Genomic DNA, 17738 nt, shown 5'->3' on the forward strand with positions numbered 1-17738 from the left:
TATGGTTTGATGAAATACCTGTGTATCACTGACAATTCATGTATGCAAAGTTTTTAGATTTAAGATTAAAAGTCTACTTACTCTCTGTTTTTGCATTTGTCAGACCCCTGCCCGATTCACCTTATTTTCTCTCTCTATCAAGTCACCAGACCCAGGTAACACATAGAATTCTAATTCCTTTGAATGAGTTTGATGCAAAACCAAACTGATGTTCTCCATAAGAGATGGGCTGTTTCTCCATAACCCATCTGCAGCTCTGACTTCATGGCCTGATGCCCTGTTTGATTCCAGGTGCCTAACACAGATTCTGAGCTGCACCGCCGGCACATCGAGCGCACCCGTCGGGAGGCCCAGCTGGCAGCCCTTCAGTACGAGGAGGAGAGGATGAGAACAAAGCAGATTCAGAGAGAAGCTGTCCTTGACTTTGTTAAGGTGTCTCCTTTTTGTACCTACTTCATACTTTATCTTTTCTAAATCCTTTAATTATAACTAATTGCCAAGGTAATTATTGCTTGTATGTTGTGCTCCTGGCACTTTATAAAGAGTTTGGACAAATAGCATTTAAGTCCATTAACTGTTGGTGCTGTAGCTTAACACAGGCAAAGCTAGAACTGGGGAGGCAGATGGAAGATTTACCCAAAATACAACTGTTGCAAAGAATTCTGATTTTGCATAGTTCACCTTATTCTCTCAGTTTTCATTTGCATAGATGTGACGGGATTGGTTTAAGAAAGAAGAGGTCTTTATCTGAGAAGGCGTAGAGGCAGTTTCATTTTGAGGACAAATGTAGCTGGGAGGAAATAATCATCACACACACAAAAATATAATGCTGTCTGATCTATTTTGCTATTTTGTGGTAATAAAATAAGTTACTTCTGTGTAAAGCATGGGTGCAGACTTACAGTACATCAGGCGCTCACTCTGAGCACTGTGTCTTCTCTGTCTCTGCACTCAATATGAAGTCTTCTGCTTAACATGCCAGTTTATTTATGTGATGGTTGATTTAAATTTGTTTTACTGTTTGCTGCTCTGGTCACTTACCTGAATCTCACAATCACAAATTTAAGAAATGTTACAGTTAATATTTTGGGCTTAGGGTGGTCTGCAGAGAAGCAAATAATGGTTTATTGCATATATTTGTTGTATACAGTTTAGTTTAGAAAAAGGGTCTTAGCTGCCTGAAACTAGACTTTTTGTTAGCACCAACTATTCTCAGGGCCCTGGCAGTATTTTGTAGGAAAGGTGCTTATTAAAGATTCAGCTCCGTCTTTTAGTTAAAGATTAAGCTTATAGGATGCATGTTCTTTATTGATGAGTCTCCTGGGGTTTTTGGTTTGAGTTTGGGTTTTGGGTATTTTTCTTCTGTTGCCTTTGTTATTCATGACCACTTTATTCTCAGTAGTTAAATTCCTCCCTTGGGTTGTATTTTGGGTTTATTATGTATCTTTCATATGCATCATTTGAATTTTTTTGTTTGTTTGTTTGAATATGGTATAGAGGCTGATTTTTTTACTAATATCAGGAAAGTTTCAGCTCAGGGAAATTTGCAATTTCCCCAATGCATGTTCTATTAAAAACCAAGGCTTTTGATTTAAAACACTTTTAAGTTATGCTGGTTTCTTGTGAGCTTTTGTTTCTCTGTGACATTATTTTAAATTTCTTTTTTTTTCTGTGTAGCAAAAAGCCTCCTTAAGTCCTCAGAAACAAAGTCCAATGGATAGTGAGGTAAGAGTCTAATAAGAGCATTAGTGGGGATGTCAGCACTTAAATGCTTAGCTCTCCATCAGAGTTATTTTCCTCATTGTGGAAAACACTTCAAAACTGGGTTATAGCATAGTTTTCACATGTTATTAAGCCTTGGGTTGGGGTTTTTTGCTTATGGGATCAGTCTAGTATTTCCTTCTGTTCATGTAGATTGCCTGTCCAAGTGTTTTGTTTTATTGTTTCTTGTACGTTTTCTGTGTTCTCTGCAGAAAATACATTTCATATTCCATTTTAACCTGCTCCTTATGAGCAGTACAGTTTATATTCTAACAGGAGTATTCAGTCAAGTTACAGAGTTATAGTCATCCTTCACTGATCAGTTTTCTCCCAGTTTCCCATTATTAGATCACCAGTTGTCCCAGAAATATTAAGCTTTAGAATTTTGAGGGCCATCAGAAAAAGTAATAATTTTTTTTAAAGTTTTTCGGCTATCGATTGATAATAATATAGTTTTTATAATCAAAACCAGGAACACTAATCATACAAGGCTCAGTCTTCTAAAATATACAGTTGAGCCAATGACATCTGTTCACTCTCTGCATCAGATTTCTGCATAGTGACAGCTCTTCCACTGCTTGCCATCCCCACTTTTGTCCAGAGAAAGATAATTCACTTGGTAGTGTTAATTAGATCAAAACTTTTAATATCATAAAAAATATGATAGTTCTTTAGCAGCATTTTCCAACTAACTCTTTTTGGCAGAAAATTACCAAAATGTGGGGTAATTAAAATAGTTTTTACTCCTTTTTCTCCCTAATGTTTTTCTGTTCTTAATTTATTCTTTTAAAAGGTCCTTTGTTCTACCAGAGTAAGCACTGTGAATACATAGTTTTTTGTATTTGCTTGACACAACACAGAAAGCAGAATAATTGATTCCTTAAGTAATATGACTGCACTGTAATTCCTGGGTCACATGGCTCTGTATTCCTACAGAGTTACAGATAATTCATAGATTGTTTTAAAGAGCCTCTTAGTGCTATAAGCAAGCAATACATGTTCCAAAATGTCTGTCTGTTCACATACCATGTGTTTCTGACATTGTGTGTGTTTCTGACATTGCTCCATCTCTCCCACCTCCCAGTGTCCCTTTCCATCCAGAAGGTCTCAGCATACTGATGATAGTGCATTGTTAGTGGTAAGATCCTGCACGTAATGGCCTTTTTCTGTGGCAGATTCTAGAGCACAGAAATGACAACATGTTATGATTGTCTCAGATTAGAACAACTGTTTTAGAGCTAATCTGAATAGCATAAAACATGACCATCTCCTTTGAAAAGTAGCTTAGCTGTGAACTATGATGTTGTGAATATATTGACACTTCTGCTGTCAGCCATTTGCTAATAAGACAATTACATTTTTCTTTAAAGTAATTAAATCTTATATTTTGTTTGAGAGCAGAAGAAAATTACTGATAGTAAAGAACAGTTTCTAAAATGAAAAATTCACCTCTAGTTGTTATGGTTTGATTTTTTCTCCATTCAGCTTGCTTCCTAATTGATGTGCTCTTCAGTGTCAAGTAAGCGATTTTAGTGCTTAGTACAGCCTTCTACTTTAACTTGTCTGTGTCCTGCACATGGGGGTGAGAAATACTTGGCACAGGAAAAAAGTGTTCTACTTATGAATGCTATAAATCATGAAATAGTCCTCATACAGTTTTATTGTTTATTAGTGCAAGTGTCTTAAAAACCATCTATTTTGAACACTTACCAAAATAAAAACATGTATGCACATAATTCATGTTTTATGCTATTGCTTCCTTTGTGGCATCTTAGTAATGTAGCATAACTAAAAAATACAATTAATGTCGTAATCCATGTCTAGAAAATTAAAAATATACCTGATCTGCCTGCTGTTGCATGACTGCATGCCTAGAATTTATTTTCTTGATTTATGTGCTTCCATTATCTGCCTAGATTTTCTTTAGGCAGCACCCTTGGTTAGAATGTCTCTCTCCTGAATGTGTTGGTCAAGATATTTACTGTGTCTTTATTCAGACTTTTTGGGTTTCCTGCTTTCATAAGACTAGCACTTTGTGGGTGAGAAAGAAGGCTTAAAATGTTAGAGAGAAATTTAATAATTATGTGCCTGTTTAGAGAAATCACTATCAGTGAGCATATTAAAATGTGCTTTCATATTTAGATAATAAAAAACAGGAGAACTGCAGTGGTTTGGGTTAAGAGATGATTCTCTGTTGTCAGTGAATTCATCTTTAGAATATATTTTAAAGATACCTGTAAGAACCTCATTTCTCTTCGATTGTGTGATCACATGACTTCTGTTGTAAATTAAGATACAGAATTCTCAGAAACTATTTTGAAACTAGCTTCCATTTCTGTTTGTTTCCTTTTTGTCTTTAACCAAGTTACATCCTTTCACTTCACAAAAAGAGTGACCAGGCTGGCAGGGAAGGATTGAAAGCAATAATTTCTCTGTTCACTTTTCTTTCGGTTCTTTGCTCTTTTCAGCAGCCCTGAATTATAATAGAATATGAAATGCAGGGGGTTTTGATCCACAGCTCTGTTCTGTAGCAGAAATCCACACTGTGCCTAATGGTCACATATGCCAGGGTAGCTGTTTGTAGCAATTACTGTAACTGGAACATTACGCCCATACTAGCTCATGAATTTGTACCATTTTTTGTTTCCACAAATGTATTTTATATGGTGTGGGTAAAAACTTGTTCAACATCAAGGAAATGGTCATCAGTTTGCTTTGAAAAAAATTCTAAGAGTTTAAATTGCTTTTACCTTTTTATGTTCTATTGCACTGAATTTGACATTTTCCCTATCCTTCTGGGTTTGAAATTTAGCTAGGTCTAATTTCTGAGGACATAAGGAAAAGCTTTTATAAGTACTAAATCTAATATGGAGTTAGAAAGCAAGTGAGCTTTTATTTTACTACTTTGCTCCTCTGGCATTGTTATTGCTTTAACAAAAAATTTAAGTTGTGAATCTGCTTTTTAAAATCTTTAGTGTTTCTTTTGGTCATCTTATTGTTGTCTTTAATCACTAATTAAAATGTATTCATGTTGCACAGGTTACTCTGACCATTTCCTTCTGTTTATAAACAACATCAGGACAGTTGGTTTGAAGTCCCAGAATGATTGCCTGTACCTTCTGTGAATGTTAATGGTTCAGTTTAGTTGTTGTTCCTCTTGCATACCTGTGATTAGAAGTGGAGTGTGGCTGTAGAACTTAATTGCACATGGTGGTGGATTTCTTTGGGTTGGCCTGTGATAACCAGACTAAAATGTTGTTGAAGAAATGTAATCACTGGCCTCTCTGAGAAAATAAAAGTTTTATGTTAGTCATAACCTCTTGCTGTTCTCACAAGGACAGTTCCATTCATTACAACTGAGGTTACTTGTAGAGCTGGTATCACACTTTCAGACTTGGTTAATGATTTCAGCCTTCCTTGCTTTTAAATCTCATTTTTCTCCAAATATCATCTTCTCTTTTCTCCCATACTGTCCCTTACAAGGTTAGTACTATGAGAGGGGAAAAAAACCCCAAAACATTGTGTCTAACTGCTGCTCAGTTTCTGTTGCAAAGCCCACAAGGTACTTCAGAAGCATCAGGCAGCTGCTGTGACCTCTTCCTCTCACAACTTTTGTTTCATTCCTGCCTTGTGCTCCCTTCCTTGTGTTGTTTTCTTGTTGTGGTCTCAAATGTGGCCTGAGGCTGTCATGTTACTGTTAGCACATAGGATCTCTGAAACATTTAAAGTTAAGGCTAGGTTTAAGTTAAGTACCAGAGTGTTACAAATAATAATGGTATGGGTAAAGTAAGCAGGCCTTGACTTACACGGACTTTTACCCTGGAGTTTTCTCTCAGGCCGTTGGCATTCATTTGTGTATTCAAATGTTTAATAACCGAATTCCCTTAAAATACCCTTACTTGGTTCATGCAGAGTTCTGGTTGGGCTCTCCTTTGGCACTTCCTGTATCTGCAGTTGTTTCTGGCACAGGGAAATTTTTGTGACTTCAGTGCTAGACCTAAAGGCTGTGTGCAGCATGTGCAGAGGGTGGTGTAAGTCTGAATTGCAGCATCCTGGCTCCTTTAGTATTGTGGCTGCCTTTTCTCACAGTCATTCTTTGCCTCACTTCTTCCTTTCTTCCCTCTCTTTCTTTCCTTACTGTCCCTGACAGAATGGCTTTGAGCCTCTCTTTGTGTTTGAGATTGACAATAACACCAATACCATTAAAAGGAGGCCAGGCACTCGCAAACAGGTGAAGAGCATGCAGTGTGTTGGTGTTGTGGTTGTCCCTCCCTGTGCTGTGCCGTGTCCCCCTTCCCTCTGCCCACTGCTGGGTACGTGCATTGTGACCACTTCTTGTTCGTCCGTGTCAGGCTTGCCCTGCTCTTTTCATACAGGAATAAGCAGATACATTGATGTTAGAGCCCACCTAGTTCTGGTTTATTTTATTTTTCTCATTTCCTAGCTAATGTGTTGTCTAAGTCAAGTGATATTTGGAACACTTAAAAATAAAAAAAACCACCATTTTGGCTTTGCCCTGCTCTGGGGAAAGAGGCAGTTTTGAGGATCAGCTGTAAGTCTGCACAGAGTCTAAAGATGTTTGTGTTTAAGTTTTGCCCTGAGCATAAATCTTCCCTTCTAGTCCTTCTGGCTGTGCTGTTCTGAAGTGGCAGAATAGTTGCAAAGGTTTTAAAAACTAACTCCCAAATGTGACTTTCACTGCCTGTATTTTCTAGGTGTCATTTCATGTTCTTTCCTGTGCTGAACTGCTGAACTGTCACTTTGATATTTGAATGCTGTTTCAGAAAGTATAGTGAGCCATTCAGTCCTCAAATGTTAAAGTGTTGATGGTGCTTTCAGTCAGACACAGGATTTGGCCTTCTAGATCCACCTGTCAGTGACAGATGGGCACAACTGCAGCCCCTGTTCTATAAACAGGAAAAGTTGTTTATTTGGCTGGTTTCGATATTGGTCATTATTGAAATGTGACTGCACTTTATTTGTGGCAACGCTGTAAATCCTGACACTGACATCTTCCCTGAGAGTGAGATTGCAGCCACAGAATCTCGTTTACTTTGTGTCTAATCACAAGGACCAGTTGTTAGTGTTTGTGGCAGATACAAAGTGTGTGTTACTGAGCCTCTTGTGTATGGGTTTCTCTGATTTTTCAGACGTGTATAACATCCTCAAAGCATTAAAAAGAAAGCTATTTATTTCTAATGGTGGCCTAGAATGGACTGTTGTAGGGTAAAGTTTTTTTTTCTGATGGCATAGGTGTTACTAAAGAAGCTTTTGCCTCACTTACTGTTCTTAATTCTGTTTTTAATGTCACTGTATTATGTGTAAAAGAAGTGCTGCACCTCCCAAGCTTACTAGTCAGAAAGTTCAGGAGAGTAGGAAGGCTTTAACTATAGTTCAGCAAGTATTGATGTGTTGCTTGTTGAGTGTTTCTGAGAATGTGATCATGATCACCTCTTCATTTTTAATTTTGCTGCATTCCACCTTTGCGCATGACCTGTCAGCCACTCACTAACTCTGCTACTGCATTCTCTTTCTTTCTGCATTCAGTCACTCTCAGGGTTGAACCAAGAAAGCTGTGCTACTACCCTGCCTAGTGCCTCTACCTTCAGTCCTGTCAAGGTATCTCTTGCTATTATCATTCACCACTAGCGCCAACAAAAAAATCTCGGATCCACACATCTGTTTTAACAGGTGTTAGTCTGTCAGCATCTAATCAAAAGTTCAGGTAGGGTATGAACCTGATTCACCTGATTAAATTGTAGAAGGTATTACCTCATCTTAGCTTTAGGCTGTGTCTGCAGGAGGCCTGATCTATAAAACATGGTAACTCGTCTCTGCTCCGAGGGGTTCTTGGTTGCCTTTGATGTTGCTTTTTCTGTACAAGATCATTTACTCTTGATCGAGTTGAGTTCATCAAAAGTACACTGGTATTCTTTGCCTGTTTCTTTCTCTTCTGTGGAAACTGCTGTGCTGAATGCATTCCTCACAAGAAATCATTAGTTTGTGTAAACACTGTGATGAAACCACAGTGTGTTTCACTGGGGACAGATGTTCAGTAAATAGCAGTTCTGCATTAGCAAAGGTGTCAAAGAGGTGTTTTGGTGTTCCTTATCGGGGCTGCTGTATTGCCAATTCTGCATGTTGTTTAATACCTGGTTTTTGCTGTCCCCTTTGCAAGGAGCACTTTTTCACTTTGGGTTGGAAGGAGGAGTTAACAAAAATCTGTCATTGCATAGTCAGAGCTGTTTCATCATTCTTTTTCTTCAGGAAAAGAAAGCAGTTGTGACATTTCTGTAAAAGAAAAAGTTTTGTCTCTGCAGAGATAAGACTTGGGGAACAACATACTGTGTTTTTTTCTTATTTCTGATTATTTTACTGCAACACATTTAGATGGATAGAGCTTTTCTTAAAACACAGAAAATGAAAATGTAGTCAAAGCTTTTCCAGATTAGGCCCATTTATACTCTCTTGCTTTTTTGTTCACAGAGTGATGACAGATCTACCATCTCCCCTGGCTCACCTACTGCTCAGACAGGTAACAGGGACAGGAAGAAGAATTCTAAAAAAAAAAAGATCAAAATGCCTGCTTGCTTATTTGTCCTATGAAGAGAGGGGAGCATCTGTTCCCACCTCTGTCTGTGGCACTGCTATGTGTGAGAATTTACCCAGTTACTTGGGTCTCCTTAGAAAAACACAAGGGAAGAGACAACAGGGATGAAGTATGTCCTCAGGCAGAGCGCAGGGTTTGGCTGGTTTAGGCCTTCATACAGGCTTTGGTACACAGATGCATTCAGAAAGAGTCAGAACAGTTGTTGGAATTGGTATGTGGAATGTGCTTTGCATGCAAGTGTCCGTGGAAGCGCCTTTTCCTGCTCTGCTTTTATCATGCATGGCTGTAATTTATTTTGTCATTATTCCATTAAAATTTTTGGTTTGTTCTTTTTAATTACCACATTGCTGAACCCATTTCCTATTTAAACTCTAACCATTTCCTTCTTCCTTTCCTGTGCCTTTCCACATTTGTTTAGTCCACCTTTCCCCTCCATATCCTGGCCATGCAGCCCCGCCTTCCTATAGAAACCCTTCCCAGCGACCTGAGAGTTTCCTTTTCCGAACAGCTGTCAGGGATGAAGCAAAGAGAGGTAGGTTACATAGCTCAGAAATTAGCTAGTTTTGTCACATTATATTGACATCTGCATTACCTGGGGCTTGCAGTGTTTTGTTACTTCAGGTCTTTATCATCAAACCACTTGCAGAATTCCATTTGTAGACAGATGACATCTACATTGTGAAGAAACAGGGTTTTATTTGGAGCTGTCCAATATTCTTTTGTCATATCTGTGGAAGTGTGAGAATTTGCTCTTACTGGTCTGCACTTACACGTTTGCCACACAAGCCTTCAACAGCCCAGTAGCCTGTAACAGAATTGCAGTTTCTGAAGAAAGAGAACTGTTTCAACATATTCCATGTGGCAAAACTTTGTCATCGTTTGTGCACGACCATTATCCAACAGAAAGGTCAGAATCTAAACAGTGAGGGAATTGTGTTGACACTTCTTTTAGGTTGGTAGACCATTAGTTTGATTAATAATCAAAGGAAAGAAAGAGATTTGTGAAAGGAACTTTGTATGCGGTGCAGCAGTGAACAACATGGAGCCTAACCGTGCTTAGTGATTTTTCTTTCCTTCATGCTGCTGTTTTAGCTGTTGCTTCATCCTCTACCTGTGCCTTGTCTCCTGCTAATGATTCTGCAGACCCTCGAGTGAGACAAAACTCCAAACAGCGGGAGGAGGAGCTGGAGCTGATAGAGCAGCTACGCAAGGTAAGTGCTGCCAGGAGCCAGAACGTGGACATCGCAGTAAATGCGCTTTGTGACCCTGCTAAATCTGCTTTTGTCTTGTGGACCAGTTTCACTGAACCAATATGGGGCACAGTTGACTGAAATTAAATGGTCTGGTACAGTCTGTGTAGTTCTTTCAGATACATGCAGTGGTGTTCACTTGGTTGATTGTGGTAGATAAAGTCAGCTTCAAATTCTGTAAAATAAACTATGTCGACTCCTGCTCCTAAATGTCCAGTGAACTCTGCTTTTAAAATGACTATGTGCTTCCTTTCTTCCTTATCAGCTTTCACACTTGTAAGGAGCTCTCTGGAGAGTTGTCTTTACTGTCCCCTTTTAATGTCTTTTTTAAAACTCTTTTTTGCTGTAAAGCTGACAGAAAAGCAGATGGAATGCAGAGACTGCTGCCAGTCGTGCTGACAGCATGGTTTCCTTGTGTGCTCTAGATCGGTCTCTTGATTCTTGCCTTATCCTTAGTTAAGTGCAGAACATTTGAGACACAACTGTTTCTTATATTTGTGCTTTTTGTCTGCCTGGGGCCACCACAGTCCTGGTTCATGCCCAGGCACAAGGACAGTAAACAGGAATATTGAAAATGCCGCATGGCATTCAGGTGCCGTGCTCTGCTCTGCTTTGCCCCAGACTTTTCTGTAGAGCATGAAGGGATTCCGTGAGGTGCTGTGATTAATTGTTTGGATTTTCCCAATAAATAAGAATTTCCTTATTGAAGCTAATCTTAAAAGCCATAAGCATCCCAAATGGACAGAGAAAATTCCCTCTCTTTGTGGGGGAAGTGTTAAAATAAGGACAATCTCCTTTCTCTAAAAGGAGAAAGGTTACCTTAGATAAAACAAAACTTAGTGGTGTTTGCAGACCCTCTCTTACATTATCTCAGATTGCTTTTTATGTAGTCTGTCTCTTGTTCTGCTCCCCAGGTAAGCCTAAATCTTTTTTTAATACTTAAAAATATAGATACAGTATTACAACTTGACGACATTCACACAGCATTTTAAATGAGTTTGAAAGCCTGAATTAAATTTTTATTCATTCTCTTAAACAAATGCTATCTACCTGCTTTTTAAAGGACTGCTTATGCCAAATAGTTCAGTTTTTATTAAAAGGCAAAAATATTGTCTTGACTTTTGTTAACTGCGTTGTCCTCCAACCCACAGTTATTTTCACTTCCCTTGGCAGAACTGTTCTCTGAGAATATGTAGGGTTAGGAATACTGTTCCTAGATCCTGATTTCCATTATTTTTGAATAATGGTTGTACTAGTTCACTGTGCTCTACAATGAAAACTGTTCTTCATTGAACTCAATTGCTCCCAGACTGTGGCCAGCCCTGGTCCACAGCAATGCGCAGGGCTTTCCTTGGGGTTATTCAGAAAGCTGGTCGGAAATGCCATGAGGATGGACAGAGTTGTAAGGCAGGAACTCTGCCTCATACAAAATGTTGTGCAGAATGAAGCAGCTGGAGGAATGCATCTCTCAGCTCCCACGTGTGTCCCTGTTGGTTTCCCACAGAACATCGAGTCGCGGTTGAAGGTGTCGCTGCCCAGCGACCTCGGGGCGGCTCTCACGGACGGCGTCGTTCTGTGCCACTTGGCCAACCACGTGCGGCCCCGCTCTGTCCCTAGCATCCACGTGCCCTCACCTGCTGTTGTAAGTGTGTAACAGTGACACTGCTTTATAGCTGTCCAAAGTGATATCCTGCAAAGTCCTGTATTCCAGACAGACACTGAACTCAGCATTCTCCTCAGTAAATGTATGTGACAAAAAACTGTCTGTGCTGTTTAAAAAAAGTCTGTAGTGTCACTTCTGACAGATTGTAAGGAAATGTTAACATTTTCATGTGCTCCCTAAGCATGTTAATTTCAAAACTAGTGAAATAAGATAGAGTTCAGCATGAAAACTGAAATAGGATATTTTACAAAATGTCTGAGAAGTTCAGGAAGACGTAGTAGGGAATTAAAACAAGTAGGATCCCACTACACAAGACAGTGAAACAGGCAGAGACCAAGTTGATTCCTGTATCTACTTCACAGCACAACAAATTCTTCTGCTTAGGAATTTTAGCAGAACACACTCAAGCTACTTGGAGAACAGCATCTCCTGGAACAAAACAAATCCAGTCATAGCTTTGTAATAACAGGAAAGAAAGGTAGCTGTGTCAGGGGACTATTTAGAGGAGGGAAGTATTGCGGTCTATTATGTAGGGAAAGCACAGAATTAGAGAAAGGTCAAAATCTGTGAGATAACAACAGATTATTTATCCAGTCTGTGTTTGTGGAAGTCAGAAAGTTCAGTGAAAATATTTAGGATCAGCCACTTGGAAGTAATGTGGACAGGCAGATTGCTTGTTATGCACCTTTAAATTGTATGAATAAGGAAAAAAAACTGGAGATTGTTCCTTGGGGTAGAAGTTGAAACATGCACATAAATCTTCACTTATCCTTCTTTTGGAGTGAGTCTTCATGTTGATTGGAATTTGAACTGGCACTTCCAGGGCTGCCAAGTGTGTCATTGTGGCTGTATCCCTGGGACTGGATGTGACCAGGCAGATGGCCCCATTATTTTGAGAACGACTGAACTGGATGCACCAACATTTTAGGCAGATTGTGGGATCATTCCAAGTAAAGGCAGGGAGCCACTGCTCAGCAGACTTGCATCAGTGAGATCTTTTCAATGGCCTGGTTTGATGTGCAGCTGAATGTTCTGTGTTAGGAATTAAATCATGGCTTTGTCATGTGAATCCCAAGGAGGAGGCAGCCTTGAGTCTCGTGCTCCAGGAGCAGATGAGGCATCATGTCATGCCCCAGGCACAATGTGATCTTTGTACTCACTTGGTCCTTCGGGATAGAGGCCAGTGCTGGCCTTTAACCTGCTTCCTTGGTGGGGAAACACAGCACATGAAGGGGACAGAAGAAACCCCATTACTTATGGAAGTGTCGAACACATGGAGGCTGCTGCCTGCTGCTCCAGTGTGTGTTCAGAGGAGCAGGGAGCTTGTGTCTCTTGAACCAGAAGAGAGTAAGTTTTGAGAGCAAAACAGAGCCTGTGCTGTGGTATGTCTGAAGAGGTGTGAAAGCTGACTGCAGAAAAAACCTCACTTGAAAAAATGCCAGTGAGTGCAATTCAAACAGCTCCATCAAACACGTCTACAAGAGGCTGACAAGAAGCAAGCTTCACTTCCAGTTTTCTGACATTATTTTTTGGCTTCATCTAGCCTTTTTTTTTTTCTTCTTTTTTTAATTGAAGTATGGTTTGATATTTATATATTTTTGCATTACAGTAATCCAGAACAGACTCTAGATTGCTTTATGTTATGGAATTGCTCTGAAATCACAGCATGAAAGCCATGGATGTGCATTTCATCAAAAGACATTTTTAAAATTATCATACTGTAGTCACTAAAAGTGTTAGCCAGTTTTATATAACACTGTGTATATAAATAACTGCAGGGCTTAGAATTGTCCTTTTTTTAAAATCATCCAGCATTCATAACTTAGCTTTTCATAAAACAGCTTTGAAAACTGGGATGGTTTTCTAAGAAAAGCAAACTTTAGCAGAGTGTGCTTTGAATTAGATGAGCTTATGTCAGCGCCGTGTTTTTGGCAAAGAAATTTATTATGAGTTTTATTTAAATAAAAAATAAAAATCTTTTAAAACCTTGCCAGTTAAGAACACTGTATGCCTTTGCTTCTTTGCAGCCTAGACTTACAATGGCAAAGTGCAGACGAAACGTGGAGAATTTCTTGGAAGCTTGCAGAAGGATTGGAGTGCCTCAGGTATGTATTTCTGCTATCCTGATAGAATGTTTCAGATGCAGTTTTGTCTGGTCCTTCAGAAAATAAAACATTCTTTGGAAGATTGGATTAAAACAAAATAATTAAAAGTTTAGAAGGGTCAGGTACAAACTGTCCTGCAGTATAGCTCAGACTTACCTTGCATGGTCTTCCAGAGTAAAATGAAGCCAGATACAGTTTGTCAGAGTGTAGTGTATAGAGTTCATATTTTAGTACAGATTCATGTAACTATTGTTCCTCAAATTCATAATAGCTGATGGACTTCAAGTCTGCCTTTAGAACTGGTGGGTCCTATAAAACCAGTTACATTTTCTCAATATTAAATATGTGACAGCATAAAAGTGGGATAAAATCTGGATGATGGTTTGCACATGGTTTTTTTTTTATCTCAAAGCTTTTCATGTCTTTCACAATAATTCTCTTACATGAATGTCTTTACTGTCTTACCAAGAAGTCACAGAATTATTGGCCTTTCTCTGATGGTAGCTGTCTTTGCTTAGTTCCTACTTTTGCTATGTTCCAATGGTAGAAGTCTGTCTTCTGGTATTCCTTGTCCCCTTTTGAAACTTGTAAGATCTAGGAGGTGGAAACATATGAAATAGTCTTGTTGGTCCAGTTATCCTGTTTGATGCTGTCCTGTCCTTTGCACTTTGTCTTATTCAGCAGCTGTCTCAGTACAAATAGTTTTAATACATTATATTTTTCTTAATTTCCCTTCCAGTGCACTAATTGATTTGGATTTTTACACTGCTGAGCATTGGTGTTTCTGTTGTAGGTGCTGATTTCTTTTGTATTGTGAAAGGGAGAAGTAGACCCCGTAACTCATTTCTCAACTACATCTAAAGGCAGTTCTTGAGTCATGCAGGATTTTCTGGTGTTTTCAGATCACTTGCAAACATTTGAGTCACTGGGATTTTAGGATGACTTGTTTATTGAGCTGCCTGGCAATTTCACATGGCTCAGTGGTGAATCGTGTTGGAACGGGCTAGGGAACTGTAAGTGATTGTTAGTGCTGGGAGATCCTGCACTGCTTTGGTCCCCTAAGAAACTTTGGACTTTTAATCCCAGCAGAACTGCATAGAAATTCATCTGGGGCAAAATTGTGCAGTTCCATCCCAGCTTCCCTATTTATAGTTCCCTCAAGTATGAAGATAAAATTTTTATGGGATTGCAGTACAAAGCAGATCACTGGAATGACCCACAATTAAAAACAAACAAACACAAAGGCCAATCAAGAAAAAGTCCCCTGTAAACCCAGGCTGCTCCATCTACTACCCCTACTGTGAAGGGCCCTCTTATTTTTCTCATATATCTTGTTTTAATGTGAAAGAGTTCAAGGAGGGTCTCTCTGGGAAAACTTAGAAAAATACCCCTCCTGAACTCCAAAGCTGCTCTCACATGTCTGCATTACAACTCTACTGAGATGTGAACATAAGATATCTGTATGTAAGAATGGTGGGGTGGCCTAGTATGTTTTTCTTGAAAAGTTGCCTGCAGGTTTTTTATTTCATTTCAGTTCCAATTACAAAAATAAAAGGCTTTCTGAAAGCATAGATCCATGTAGGAATACTTGCCTTCTAAGGGAAGGCTACTTTCAGAAAGGGCTAATTACAGGCACCACAGCAGAGCAGCAATTTCTGTGGGACTTTGGTGGTTTTAAAGCCCTTGGATCAAAGGGAACCCTCAGCTGAACAGGTTGATCCATGCATCTAGATTTCACTGATTATTAGCAGTTACCTGTGGGAAAGGGAGACAAGAGATACACAATGGGAATAGTTAGAGAAGTCTTAAACTAATTAGTAATAGATATTTCTGCAGGATGCTGCATTCAAGCATCGGTTGCACATAAATTATTCCTTGTCCTGCTGTTTTCATTAAGTTACCTGTGGAGGCTGAACTTTGGTGAGTACCCAGTGCCAGCAGCATCTCAGACACCTGAAACCTCTTCACTTCTGGAGAAAAACGGGTTTCACTAAGGCTTGTGTAAACTGCTGTTTTTAACAACAAGGAATAGTTACATGTTGTAGCTGTAGAGGTGACAGGCACCTCACTGAACACTAAACACTGACATTGAGTTCTTTGCAATGGGAGTCGTGCAGATTTCTATGTGGGAATTAACCAGCTGTGATGTGCTTCTCGAATGTGTAGGTTGTATCTGAGATGTCTGATAACTGCTTTGTGGATGTTGCTATGGCTAACTGACTGACCTTTTTTTTCTGTCTGTTTTCCCTTCCTGCTCACACACTCTGGACAGGACAATCTTTGTTCCCCTTCTGACATTCTCCAGCTAAACCTCAGCGTTAAAAGAACAGTTGAGACTCTTCTTTCCCTGGGGACAGATTCAGAAGAATCCAGTCTTGTGTCCCTTTCCGTTCAGCTCTGGGGCTTTGTGGTGTTTTACTGTACTCTAATGCTAACGCTCTGTATGTTCTATCGCTGGGTCTTTTTCCTCTAGTGAAGGATAGTGGTGCTGCTTCCTCCCTCTGTCACTCCAGTGCTTGGGAACAGATTCTGGGCTTTGCCAAGACTGTGTGTATGAAGTGCTTTGTTTCCCACGGATGGGACAGAGGTGACAAGTATGATGTGCAAACACATTGGTGCACCCACACCACCATCCGTGACCCAATTCCCATTTGTATTTGCTGTGTCACATTGAGCAGATGAAATGCTTTACCAGGGAGGAGGAGCTGTCCCTGGGCTCGAGCAAGGGCTGGGGTCAGGACACATGGTGCATGCTGTTGTCTGCTGACCAGTGGTGTAGTGAAAACTGCAGTGTCAGTTTGTGCCTCTGTTCCCCCATCTGTATAATGGGAATTGCAACCACTTTGGTAAATTGCTTGAGGATTATCTGATGAAAAATGTTAAACAATGTGAAGTATTTTTTTCAATGTGTTCTTGATGAGATCTTGCAGTCTTAGGAGACATGGTCTGGTAAGTGTTGTCCACAGAACTTTCTAGCTGTATTTTTTTTTACCCCAGTCCTTTATCCTGCTTCTGAGAGCATTTGATTTCTCAAATTTATAGACTCTGCTGTATTACTCTGAGACAGGATTTTTAAAACAGCTGTCAATGAATCCTGAGATTCTTGAACTTCTTAACAGTTCAAGCAGAAAAATTTCAGAGAAATTAAGCTCCTCAACAGCTTTAAGATAAAAGTTTTCTGGCACAGAAAGAAAAATCTTTAAGATTCTGTCAGGTGCTACAGAATGCCACAGCATTTTACTGTGCTCTGGATAAAACTTACAAAAACTTGTTGAGTTGCCACTTGATCTGGGGCACCCCAACCCAAGCTTGTTCCATGCTTATTCCCTTCTTCCTCTTACCCTGTCATTTTCAGAAACACTTGTAATCATGCAATTGCACAAATATAAGTCCCGACTGCACAAGCACTCTTCACTATTTTACAAAACTCAGGTAGTCTTCCATAAAGCTTCACAGCCTTTCCCTCCCCAGGGAAAGCATCCTGGTGCTTTAATGCTTTAATGTCTCAGGGACACTTCAGAGCTTCAGGGCACTCCCCATGTGTGTAACAGACCGTGTCTCCTCAGAGTGGAGATCGATTCAGGGAGCTCTGCTCAGAGACCAGTGACAGGTAAGTGTTCAGGACATGGCTGTTCCAAATGTATCTTCAACAAATTTCTGTTATATCTGCAAGTGCAGTAAATGGCTCAGAAGCCCAGTGCAAGTGGTGTTGGCATTCCAGCCATAACCTGGAACGCCTCTGAAGTACAGTTTAAGGTACACAGGAGTTCAGTTGCAAGTGTGGTCACTACCAGTAAGAATGTGTTACATGTATGTGGGTCTCACAAGCTCTTGTACCATGAAGTGAGTATTTATCAAAGGAGCAAGTAACAGAGCTGCTGCCTTCTGTCCAAGTCACACAAACTGTTCTGTCCAAGCCAAACATCACCGAGTAAAGAAGGGACCTTTGACAGGGGGAGATTGCTTTATATTTGAGTAAGCTGTTTTTGCACTGCTTACTGGTATGAACTAAAATGAACTCAGTTCCTGTGTTTCTTAACTTCTAATGAACACTGTGATAAAAGCTGCAAGGGGTTTTACACTAACAGTGCCTTCCAGTTTTTAAATTTTGTTTGTCATTACTGTCTGTGGTATGGAGTCATTCCAAAGCTTTTCCCCCTTATCTGTTTGCATACATAAGAAAAAAGATAAGGCATATTTACTTAAGTTTACAAGTATTTTCTCAAAAAGCACACTTTTCTCAAAGTAACACACATTTGCTGGAAGAAAAATGTATTTTAGCCTGAGCATATGGCTTTCTGTGAGAATTGCAGTTGGGGCTCACTTGTTTTCTCTCTGCTCGGAGCTTT

General features: G+C 39.7%; 1 protein-coding gene across 8 annotated transcripts in view; it reads left to right on the forward strand.

The window, feature by feature from the left end:
• LRCH3 (leucine rich repeats and calponin homology domain containing 3) overlaps window positions 1–17738 on the forward strand; it is a gene marked incomplete at its 5' end in the record, with an annotated part of 62663 nt that overhangs the window by 40475 nt on the left and 4450 nt on the right. For 4 of the 8 annotated variants that reach the window (XM_082288115.1, XM_082288119.1, XM_082288118.1 and 1 more), the window contains 11 exons: window positions 104–155; window positions 292–432; window positions 1678–1725; window positions 2846–2899; window positions 5912–5992; window positions 7309–7380; window positions 8248–8296; window positions 8790–8903; window positions 9464–9582; window positions 11126–11263; window positions 13312–13389. In XM_082288115.1, coding sequence (XP_082144241.1) covers window positions 104–155; window positions 292–432; window positions 1678–1725; window positions 2846–2899; window positions 5912–5992; window positions 7309–7380; window positions 8248–8296; window positions 8790–8903; window positions 9464–9582; window positions 11126–11263; window positions 13312–13389 — 946 coding nt within the window. The remainder of the gene's footprint in view (window positions 1–103; window positions 156–291; window positions 433–1677; window positions 1726–2845; window positions 2900–5911; window positions 5993–7308; window positions 7381–8247; window positions 8297–8789; window positions 8904–9463; window positions 9583–11125; window positions 11264–13311; window positions 13390–17738) is intronic. The other 4 variants (XM_082288117.1, XM_082288116.1, XM_082288120.1 and 1 more) reach the window with 4 other exon arrangements.

The sequence above is a fragment of the Coloeus monedula genome (genome assembly GCF_965178545.1).
Source record: "Coloeus monedula genome assembly, chromosome: 10".
NCBI lineage: Eukaryota > Metazoa > Chordata > Aves > Passeriformes > Corvidae > Coloeus > Coloeus monedula.